We start from the raw sequence: 12,241 nt of genomic DNA on the forward strand, positions 1-12,241 counted from the left end.
GATTCCGGCTAACTTCTTCTCGAGGTAATGCCAAGGTTCGGGAAATCCATGAAAGAGTTCCGAACTTCCTTCTTGGACGAAGTATCCATTCAAGGTAGGGAGATATGGCCTCATTTGGACTCCTACATACTTGCGGTTTTGGACTTGGGCGAGCATTTCGAGAACTTCTTCTGTTGTGGGTTTGTACCCTAGTCCAAGTGGTATTCTTGATGAGTTGCCTTTCTTGTATGGCGCGAAGGTGTTCTTCCGAACTGGGTTCAAAGGCATTCCAGGGAAGTATCCCTGGTTTTTGAGTATGTGGTTGACCACCAAGTTAGAGTAGGGATTATAGTATAAGGGTGCCAACTCACTTTCTATGACATTTACACTTTGGAAGCCCCCAAGTTCGTATATGGGATCCGCAAGGACTTGATTATTTGATTGCTTCTCGATTATGGCCTTGATGGGTGACGAAGTGATCGTCACAACCTTGCCATTTAGTGGGATCTTGATCTTTTGATGAAGGGTGGATGTTACTGCTTTGGAAGCATGAATCCAAGGCCTTCCCAGAAGTATGTTGAATGAAGCTTCGATGTCCACTATTTGGAAGTTGACCTTTCGTTCGATTGGTCCCGTTGCTATGGTTAGGTTAGCAAGTCCTACCACTTTTCGTCGTGTGCCGTCATATGCGCGTACACCTTGATTTGTAGGAGTCCAGTCCGACTCTTTCATGCCTAGTTTGTATGCCGTTTTGAGGGGTATGACGTTGACCGCGGAGCCATCATCTACCAAGGTCATTGGCACATTCTTCTTTAGACAGATGACGGTGATGTATAGAGCAAGGTTGTGACTAACGCCAAAAGGTGGCAGGTCTTCATCTGAGAAAGTAATAGGATTACTTAGCTTCGGTGATTCTTGGAAGACCAAGTTGACTACATCTTCGGGAGTAGAGTTATGTGCTACATTCAATTTGGCCAAAGCTTGCAATAAAGCTTGGCGATGCGGAAATGAGCTTGCCACTAGTTGCCGGACTGAAAGATCAGCCTTGGTTCTTTGTAATTGCTTGAGCAAATGATCAGTGGGGTCATCTTCGTTGTCATTTGGTGTGATGACATTGGTTGGACCGTTTTGAGTGGTGTTTTGGTATGGACGACCCGAACGAGTTAGGTGATCCACATCTTGGTCTTTGCCATTTTGGACTATCTCTTTGACTACGGAGTTTTCAATGAGATACTCGTCCTCATCATCATCGGCCCAAACCCCGTTGATTGCAGCTAGTTCTCTCATTCTTATGATGTCACTTTCTAGTTGTATGATTTGATCGACTATCTTGTCGACCACGATGACTACTTCTTGCATAGTAGCATTTTGAGAGAAGATCAATGGTACACGTTCTTTAGGCGTTGCATTGGGATTGCGCAAGGTTGTTACCATGTTTTCTAGTTCCCACACTTGCCTATCTACACTCCTTGCCCATGCGATGAAGTCGGAAATGGTAGGGGAGATGGTAGAGTAGAGTCTTTCTTTCTCAATTGCATGAATTTCATTTTCGGTGGGAGAAATGAGATGTGAGCAATCTAAGGTAGATTCATCACTTGTAATCACTAGAACTCCAAGAGGATTCTGAGTGTTGTTGGGCTTACCTCCTGGTGGAATTGGAAGTCGACCGTCTTCAATCATATCCTGAAGCACGTGTTTCAACTTGTAGCATTTTTACGTGTGTCGTGCCCTTGCCCCTATGGTATTCACAGTAGGAATTTTCATCCCAAAACTTGGACTTCCTTTCGGGTTCGGGAGTAGGTCCGATGGGTTGGAGTTTGCCTTGCTTCATTAGCCTTTTTAGAGCATTGGAGTATGTGTCCCCAAGGTTTGTGAACTTCCTTGGTGGGCTAGTTTTCTTGGATGGCTCGAGAAGGTTAACTTCGTCGGTCTTGCTAGTAGAGCCGTATGAACGACTTGTGGACCCTTGGTATCCTCGACCTACCGTTTTGGACAAGAGTCCTTTGCGGATGTCATCTTCAATTCGTGTCCCTAATACGGTTAAGTCCTTGAAAGTCTTGATATTTTGATATCTCAAATGGTTGGCATATATGGGCTTGAGATTGTCCACGAACTTCTCTACAAGAGTAGCCTCATCCGGGCGTTCAACTAATTGAGTACTAGTCTTCCTCCACCTACTTAGGAAGTCGGTGAATCCTTCCTTGTCATTCTGGGTAAGAACCTCTAGAGTGCGCATATTAACTTGGATCTCGGCATTATCCGCGTATTGTTTTGAGAATTCGATCGCGGCGTCCTCCCAAGTAGCGACCTTTTTGTGGTCTAAAGTGTAGAACCATTGCTTTGGGATGGTGTCAAGAGATGAAGGAAAGATCCTTAAGAACATCTCGGGTTTGATGCCTTTGATAGACATGTAGTCCTTGAAAGCTCGGATGTGGTTCAAAGGGTTCTCGTGCCCCTTGAACTTAGGGATATCCGTCATGCTAAAGTTAGTTGGCAACTTGGAATTGACGGCTTCATACTTACGATTGTTCTCTCTGTAAATGTCATCTCCCTTAAGGTACATCAATTGCTCCTCTAGGTATTGGAGTCTTTTCTCAGCTGCGGTTGTTCCTAGGACAGGATTCTCATCTTTAGACTCGTCATCGGAAAATTGTAGTACTTCACCTTTAATGGGAGGCAACTTTCCCTCTACATCAAAGATACGGCCTTCGATAAGCTCAAGGCGGTCATAGGTTTGTTCTTGGGTAATTTGCATTTGGGTTATCGCGGCTAGGATTCGATCATTACTTTCTTGAATTTGCTGGAGGTTCGTATCATCACTTGACCCAGGCATCTTGGAAACTGGACAAGAGATCGGCGACGAATCAAAACACGATCGACCATTCTATCACACTTGCTAAAAGAAGAAAGATTTGACTCATGAAGTGGGTGTGTGCCACTTGTGTTGAGTGAGTTTTGAAGAAAGACAAGGTCTTTGAAAATGTGTGTCCTAGTCAACTGTAGTGTAGTTGTAGGAGTAGACTCGAAGTGAGATTTTGAAATGGGCTTGTGGCCCGAATTTCGACTTGACAAACGGACAGAGTTTTGACCGGATTTTGCGCTAATTAAAGGCCTACTTTTTCGAAATTTTTGATTGAAATTTGGGTTTTGATTTTTTGAAAATTCGTCATGGTTTTGTTTAGAAGTGGTGATCACGTAGGGTTTACACATTTATACGAGGCATTATAACGGGATCTTTGAGTGCATTTAGAAGGGTTTTGGTTTAAAGGGTGGGTTGCCATACCGAACCATCAAACCCGAAGTCTGTGGAGAGGCTCGTGCCAAACAAGAGTAAGGCCGATTCCTAGTCCATTTCCTCAAGTAGTGAAGGCCCTTGATACAAACAAGAGTAAGCATCATGGTATGGATGACGTCAATCGCTATCCATCCTTAGGCCCAAATAAGAATTAGGACCGTTTAGACGGGACGATTGGTCGAATGGGTTGGGTTGGGCCTAGGAAGGCCGAATTAAACGGTCTAGGAAGACCGAGTTATGAAAACCGACAATTGTCTTGTACAAACTTATTCCCTAACCTTGTTCAAGTTTCACCCTTGGCTACACGTAAGTGTATTATCCCAGTGAGTCGCCAAACCGTGGGACAGCGGGCCGCCCACAGGGGCGCTTGGCGAAGGGGCTCGAAAACAAGCGTTTGCATTTTGTATGGAGTCGCCACCAATTTTTATGGGAAATTGGAACCGTTCGAATACCTCATGTCATGTCAAGACACAAAGTAATGACATGAACACTAAGCAATCGTTACCCTTAGCATTCTATGTCTAGAATGACTCTCGTGGATGCCAATGAACACGGGTGTTCACAGAGATCTGGAGTAAGAGGTGAGGGTACGTATTAGGAAGCTCTTTTGATCGAACACCTAATCCCGCCCGCCTCGATAGCGGCCTCTACTAATGATTAGGGAAGTTATTCGTACTCGATATATCGTCGGCTATATGCATGAATGCAACATCCATTGTTTTAATCCTAACATGTGAGAATTAACTAAGTCGGTGAACAATTAGTTAGACATACAATTTGGTCGAAGTAGGATTTAATGTTGATTTACATGTGAAAGCATACAAATGAATAGGATAAATACAATAACGATAAATTACAATAATGAAAATTACAATAATTACATTGAGACAGGTGATTTATGTCGAGAATACCGCTAAAACGGATAATTTGATAAAAAAGAATAAAAGGATAAAAGGATAAAACACGGAGATCGATCAAGGTGATAATACGAATAATAGTTAGTTTATACATAATCTAAATAAACTAGGTCAAGGCGAAACGGAATTCGGGGACAAATCACCTGAACAAAGCGCAGCAGATATCTGCGCCCTTTGGAAGAGGCGGCGATTCTTTGCGTCTGTTCAAGGGTGAGTTCTCGCGTAGTTTAATCGCAAATCGTTAATATTAATTGGTAAATTAATGGATTGATTATGATAATTGACTCGGATGAAAGTGATTAATGAATTGTTTTACATATGAATATGTCATAAAACAGTAGAACATGGATGAGACGGAATTAAACGGATTAATTATGTGAAGGGTCGATGTTAATTAATGAACAAACTAACAAACGATTAACTGATTAAACTAAACATGATGAATTGAGGACGAATTAGTGATGAACAATAAATAAACAGATGCAAATTTATCAACAACGAATTCCAGAAACTCAATATGAACGAATTGAATCTCTAAAACCCGAAACTTGAATTTAATGACGAAAAACCCGCAAATATGAATTATAAGGGATTTAAGTCGGACTTGATGACTAATTAAGCATGAATGATGAATTATATACAATATACATATGATTTATAAATTACCGTGATGAAGAATTAAAGAACAAAACAAAAGGAACAATTTTGATACGAATTACGAGGACGGAGGAAGAAGAAAAGAAGCGAGAATCGGCGGCCCTCACGAAGAGGCGCAGCGGTGCTGCGCTCTCCTTCAAGAGGCGCGCGATTGCTTGCCGCGTCTTTTCTCGACGTTTGTCTCACTGGAAATCCGCAAAAACAGGTTTTAAAGACGGTTTTTAGAAATTGATTTTAATGGTGTTTCCGACATAAATCTTACAATTGTTATACGATAATTAAAATACAATAAATAAAAGGAATATACACCCTCAGACTTACATGTTGACGGAACGAGAAGAACTAAGAAGATCGATTAGTGATGCTCGACGCGAATGCAAGGAAAGAGTGCCCTCGAAAGAGGAAAACGATTTAACAAGATTGATTAATTAGATTGATTGAGTGTAGTGGTCAAATTGGTCGGTCATGCAACGGAGAGGCTGGTACCCGGAAGATCCGAGCTTACGTGGTCGGAAGTCCAAGCACGTAGGCGCCAATTAGTAAGAACGAAGTCTAGAATGCAAAGGGAGAAGAGAAGGGCGGACACTCGCGTGAGAAATACGAGGAACGAAAGCTCCTATTTATACTAATCACGTGAAGGAATAGGGTTTCGGAGACTCTTTGGAAGTGAATCTCGGAAAGATATGAAAAAGATACGTAAATCATGCAAAGAAGGGCCTGGGAAGAGGCGCAGCGCATCGTCTCTTGGAAGAGGCGCAGACTGTCGCGTCTATTCCCGTGAGGTTTCCTCTGTTTAAGAAAGATTTTCGTGTTTAAGTTATGGTAGGACGGATTTAATTCGATTATCTTTTGAATATTACGGGATATTGTTTGCCAAAAGATAAAATTTGATAAATATGGAATAGAAATATCCGGAACATTCCAGAACATTCGACTCGGGATTTAACAAATATCGAGAAAGGAGACGGTTTTGACCGGACTCAAATGTACTCTAATTATTGCCAAAACGACCGTATCGGCACGTAGATGACAACTAAGAGGTTGACATTTAATATTTGAGCAATCACTTGACGATAATCTTACGAACTGTCACTAATCGTTCCGCGAATCAAACATGCGGCCCAATCATCACCGGGTGGTTTGCGAGGGGTGCAGAAACGAGGTGTCTACACTTCTCTATATTAATCCAGAAGCATTTTAAGCAATTTCATGCTTCCAAATCATCAATGTGCAGTTTTTATTTTTATTTTTATTTTCCGGAAATTGAGTTAGTGGAGGGGCCCGCTGGTGTACAAATGCATTTATTTGATAAAATGTCGCGCGATTAAACACGCTCGATAAAAGTCGATAATTAATTGTATACTAATTAACTTCGTAAGATTTTGTTTACAAAAATTAATTTCATTAAGGCAATTAATTACATAATTAATTATAAAATCCATAATTACAATTAAATATTAAATATATCGTCTATTTAAATAGACTGTAGTAAGTCAATAAATTTTGGACGGAACTAAGGTCTAAGAATAATATAAATACAAATGGACTTTTACGCTACAACTTTTACTGGAAAAATAGTTATAATAATAAAATTACCTATTATTATTATAAATGAAATAGAGTATAAAATATTCATGTAAATTTATTAATATATTTTAAATGTCAATTATTATATAAATGTACTTCAAAATATACCCGTGTAATTTTGCACGGGTTGAAAATTAGTTGTTTTATAAACCTAAGGCGGTTTTATTCAAATTTATCGAAAAATGTGATATTAAAGTAGTTATTTTTATTCATTAATAAGATTATATTTATTACTCAAGACAAATACAACCCTATTAGTAGAGTTGACAATCGGGTCAGTCGTGTCGGATTTGGGTCGGGTTAGATCGGGTCGAGTCATATCGAGTTCAGTCATATCGGGTAGTGACTGCATTAGGGTCAGGTTTGGGTTGCTTATGGAAATATGGGTCGGGTTAGTCGGATTGATTCATAGGTTGAGTTCAGGTCGGGTCATTCAGATAGATTTGTCGGGTCGAGTTTGGGTTGGGTTTTGGTTGGGTCAAGTCATTGTCGAGTCGGGTTATTAACGGGGTATATTATTAAGTCGGGCATTATCAGGTCAGGTCATTATCAGGTCGGGTCATTTCGGATCTATGATAGGTTTTGCCTAGTTTGTCTTCTCAATTCATTATCGAGTCGATTTTTTTCGATTATTTACTAGTTGCAGTTGAAATCCGGTAGAGCTTTTTTTTTAAGGAAAAGATTAATTCATTAATAAAACGTCAAACGACACTTATAAAAGATAGGTATAATTGAAAACAATTCTAATATAAACCAAAGGACAAATTTCTCCTGCAAAACTACGGATCTCAAAACATGATATGTTAATTCGGCTCGTTCTTGTATCGCTCTTTTCATGTAGCTTTCAAGAGATCCTTCGTTCGATTCATTGATGGAGAAAATTTACCCTCTACTAGCACCATAGATTGCTGACGAATAACGCATATCCATTGTAGAATCGTATGATGAATCATCAACAAACAGCTCTTATCTATAATTCCAATAATAATACTAAACCCTAGAAAGACAAGGACTGAAAAAACTCCGAAAATAGAAACGGAAAAACGAATCTCGCCAAAAGGGAGACTTTTATTGATTAATTCATAATATTTCATACTAGTAATTGATAAATGGAACTATTTGAAGGGCTTACCATCGATCAATGGTCGATGGAAGCCCCAGATTTGATTGATGGAGGTTAGAGTTTTTTTGGAGAGAAAGAGGTGGAGAATATTAGTTTTTTTTTACAAGTAGATAGACAAACCTAACACCTGAATTTCGGTAGAGCTAACAAAAGTCAACCAGATTCGGAAAATCGACCGAACTTATCCGGAATCTGACCTGATAAATCCCGAAATTTGCTGAACTAACCCCAATTAAGTTTAATCGACAAACTGATAAAATACGGAATAGTAGGACTCGAACCCAGAAACGTGAAGTGGCAACTTGAATAAGGCCTGTTCTTTTGGACTAAAACTTATCTCGATCTCGAATCGAACCGAACTTATAGGATCTCGAATCAACTTAACTTAACTTAACTTATAGGATCTCGAATCAACTTATTGGATCTCGAATCAATCGAACTTATAGGATCTCGAATCGAATCGAACTTATAGGATCCGAATCGAACTTATAGGATCTCGAATCGAATCGAATCAACTTATAGGATCTAAATCCGAACTTAAATTAAGTGAGGTATAGGATCTGAATCGAACTTATAGGATCTCGAACTAAACTCGAATCGAACTTATAGGATCTCGAATCAACTTATAAGATCCGAATCGAATCGAACTTATAGGATTTGAATCGAATCGAACTTATAGAATCGAATCGAACTTATAGGATCTGAATCGAATCGAATCAACTTATAGGATTTGAAGTGAACTTATATTAAGTGACTTTAAGTCCAAAAGAACAGGGCCTAAGGCTTTATAAGATTATTTGTAAGTTTTACAATGTACTAAAGACGTCAAAACCCGATTCTGGTTCATTAAACGACATTATAACATGTTACTAGATGATTAATGACGTTATAATGACATGAGAAGTGATGAAATGTGGTATTTTGTAGCGAGGATTGCTAATAAGCCAACTTGGAAGATTGTGTGTCGTATACGAGTCAGAAGTAATTTCAGAATGTAACGTTTAGTATCGAATGAATTTTTGCACGAACCTTGTAGTTCAGAGTTAGTGACTTCATGATGAGATTGAGAAATTGTTGTAAATTGTTAATATGTGACGAAGAACAGATACTATTGTCAACTATTTGTTTGTTTCAAAAAATAACTGGATTACAAACACATTAAAACAGTAATTTGAAAATATAAAATTTTACATTTTGAGTAATAAAACATAATATTATCACTTTTTTAGTTATTCAGATAAAAAGTATTTTGAGTTCAACGAAATTTGACTTTTCAAAATTGGCGCTAAGATAAAGAATTGAATTTCGAGCATTAACGCTAAATCGAAAATTGAATATTTGTCTTGCAAGAGTTGCAACGATATTGGAAATTGAAATTTTGTTTTGGCGCCAAGTCAAAATTTCAAAGATTTGATTTTAGCTCCAAATTTGAATTCAAATTTAATGTTGGTTTTTATTTCATAATTTTTATTATCAATTTCCGCACGCAGTTTTGTGAAAATTGTTTTATTTATTTAATTAGATTTTTTTATTTTGTTTTTTTCAAAAAGTCTCGTAATATTAAAATATTTTAAAAGTAATTTACAAAAAATCAGGGAAAAATAGAGAGAAAAAAAATTGTTAAAGTGTGGTAAAAAAAAATGAAACAAAAGGTAGAAAGATGACGTAAAAACATTTTTTTTTACCCCTAAGTTTTAAAAACGTAGGGACCAGGTCAGCTTTCACCATTCGGGGTTATCTTTCAGATTGGGTCAGTTTAGGGTCAATTTCGAGTTATCATTCGGGTCTGGTCAATACATGAATTAGGTCGGCTCGTTTTACGGGTCATCTCGAGTCGTGTCGCGTTTGGTTTTGGGCCGGCCTTAAAAACTTTACGGGTTTATTTCGAGTCGGAATATTTTCGAGTCCTAACAGATCAGGATTGCTCAGATTTAGGTCAAGTTATTCGGATTGGGTCAGACTTGCGAGCTCTAAATACTCCTAAAAAGACCATGGCCTACCGGATTATTAGAGTGGCCCTAGTTTTAAACCAGGGTATTGTTGGTAGAGGTGGACAACATAGCGGGCCAGCCCAGCCCAGCCCGGCCCAGCCCGGCCTCACGGGCCAATATTCAACATACCCGCCGGCCCATGTACACGGCCAGCCCACCCGGCCAGTCATTATTTACTGGTTGTGCTAGTCTTGGATTTTTTCAAACCCGTTTCGGCCCGTTTTTTTTTTTTTTAAAAAAAAAAAAAATTTGTACCAAGCCTACCCGCCCCCCTATAGTGCCGTGCTGCCAAATTTAACCAGCCGGCCCGGCCGGCCGGACAAATGGTCCTCCTTTAGTGCCGTGCAGTTTCTACCCCACCAGCCCACCCTTGGCCCGCACCAGCCCGGCCCAGCCCAGCCCAATGTCCACCTCTAATTGTTGGTATGTAAGAATGTCAAGGAAATAGACAATGGGTTGTTGACACGGCCCATCTTGATTTCTATACGCCACCGCCTACACTTTTGGGCCCACTTAATTTGAATAGTTCTGTAGAGCCCAACTCCAAAGGCTAACCCAATCTATTAATTGATGCTTTGAGTGATTTGGATCATCTCTATTTTTTTCGTCAAAATTAGTATGGAGTAAGAGTGTTTTCCCTATTTATCATTTCACTAAAACTTGTGAGAGACGATCTCTCACTAAGTTATTGAGAGACCAATTTTTCTACCCTTTTATTTGTATTTCGTACCCTTTTTATTGTTAATCGTGACATAGTAATTTCGTACCTATTTACACAATAAATGTACACATTTTATCATTAATCATGATTTGTACCTATTTTATTATCTTTAGTACCACTTTTTCTAAAAATTGTACAATGGTTTCTCAATAGTGCTTATTAAAATACCGTCTCTCAGGAGACCTACTCTTATCATTTTCTGCTAAGAGAAATGTTTGAAGGATATTTTTTTTCCCAAAAACTCTCAAAACTCTGATATATATCTCGACCTAGTTATGGAGCCTGAAATTGTTGATAATGAAGGTTATTCATTTACTCGAAAGGAAAGGAGGATTCATATCCATACGAAATACGATATTATATTATTGAATTATTAAAAATGTATACGAGTATAATTTTTTTAGTTAATATCTACTCTATATAATCATTAGGGTTGTTGACAAAGCTACATTTCTCATCAATCTTTTTATATTTGTTTTTTTTATAATATGTCTTATTATAAGGCCGTTGGACCGTCACTTCTTCTCATTTAGGATTTGTACTAATTATAATAATGAAAAGATATAAATGTGACTACTACTTTGTGATATAGTGTAGGTTCTTCTTCTCCAACCATTCTTAGAGCCCACAATTTATGTCCATTTTTGCTTATTACCTGTTAATTATGATGCAATACTTTTAGTGGTTAACTTTAGGCTTTGACTTGATCATTAACACCTTTAACATGAAAAGACCCAAATCACTTTTTTAGCATTACTTTCCTATAGTTAATCATCAGAACTAGTGTGACCAATGGTCACAAGTTCAAATTCAGCACATGGTAGGGGATTTTGGGCCTGTGCACTAACGATAGTTCAAGCTCAATATTCATTTGAGTGAGGGAGTAATATAATAGAATAGAATATAAATATAATAGTTGAATCTCAATTATCACCGTAAGATTTTAATTGTGATGGTTCATTTATCAAAAATATCCTTAAAACAACAATATAAGTATATAACGGTTTATAAAGGATATAAATAGGACATGTGATATGTTCTCTTAGACTTAATATACATGTGCTCTTAAACTTTCTTTTCGCAATAATTTTCCACAAAGTCGCTGACCTTATGGTCTTTGAAACATTCATATGTGTAAACCCTTTACGTCGTTCATTTTCCTCATTCTTACATAAAACTTAGATAGGTTAATCTAGTTTTCTTTCCTTACAGCAAAAACCCGACATCAAATAGTGCTATATATAGAGACTCGAGAACTAGGATTAGCTAGGTTGTCAAATTTCCACAGTATATGATGAAGAAGAGGCAAATGGTGGTTAAAAGAGAGAAAGAAGAACTGAGAAGACGAAGTTATAATAATAACAATAATGACAATAATGCATCGGTCGTAGGATATGGAGAATGCCTAAAGAATCATGCAGCAAGTATAGGAGGTTACGCAGTTGATGGTTGCACAGAGTTCATGGCTAGTGGAGCTCAAGGCACGCCTAATGCTCTCTTATGTGCTGCATGTAGCTGCCATAGAAATTTCCATAGGAAATTGGTTGAAAATGAGGTAGTTTGTGATAGTTCTTCTCCTTAATTTATATCGCGATATATATTTGTTGACAACTCCCTCCTTTTTCACTACGATATTCATGCTTGACTTTTTTACGGTTTTCTATAAAAGAACATTTTGACGTTATTTTTATAAAAAGCAATTATATATTGCTTTTTTTTTTTCTTAAAGATATAATTTTTGAAAAGATTGTTCTATTAATTATTTTAAATATTTTAGTATCATATTATAATATTTTTACTTTTTAATATATTTATGGTTAACATTTTATGAAATTAAACAAAAACATATTAGGGAAAAGGACGGAGTACTCCCCTTTATGTCGTCCGATTTAACCATATTTCAAAATTGTTCTCACATATTCGAAAATATGGATAAATTGATTGATGAATATAAATAGAAGAGTAGCGTAT

The 12,241-nt window shown here is 37.8% G+C and overlaps 1 protein-coding gene across 1 annotated transcript; it reads left to right on the top strand.

The window, feature by feature from the left end:
• Window positions 1–11,340: 11,340 nt before the first annotated feature.
• LOC141652144 (mini zinc finger protein 1-like) lies at window positions 11,341–11,904 on the top strand. The gene has a single exon (XM_074459771.1). The coding sequence runs from the start codon at window positions 11,562–11,564 to the stop codon at window positions 11,850–11,852; it is 291 nt and encodes a 96-aa protein (XP_074315872.1). The 5' UTR covers window positions 11,341–11,561; the 3' UTR covers window positions 11,853–11,904.
• The last annotated feature ends 337 nt before the right edge of the window (window positions 11,905–12,241 follow it).

This window comes from Silene latifolia, chromosome 4, assembly GCF_048544455.1.
Source record: "Silene latifolia isolate original U9 population chromosome 4, ASM4854445v1, whole genome shotgun sequence".
Taxonomy (NCBI): Eukaryota; Viridiplantae; Streptophyta; class Magnoliopsida; order Caryophyllales; family Caryophyllaceae; genus Silene; species Silene latifolia.

Excerpts from the sequence above, each read along its gene's own strand:
- LOC141652144 (XM_074459771.1), top strand. The coding sequence starts at position 11,562 with ATGATGAAGAAGAGGCAAATGGTGGTTAAAAGAGAGAAAGAAGAACTG.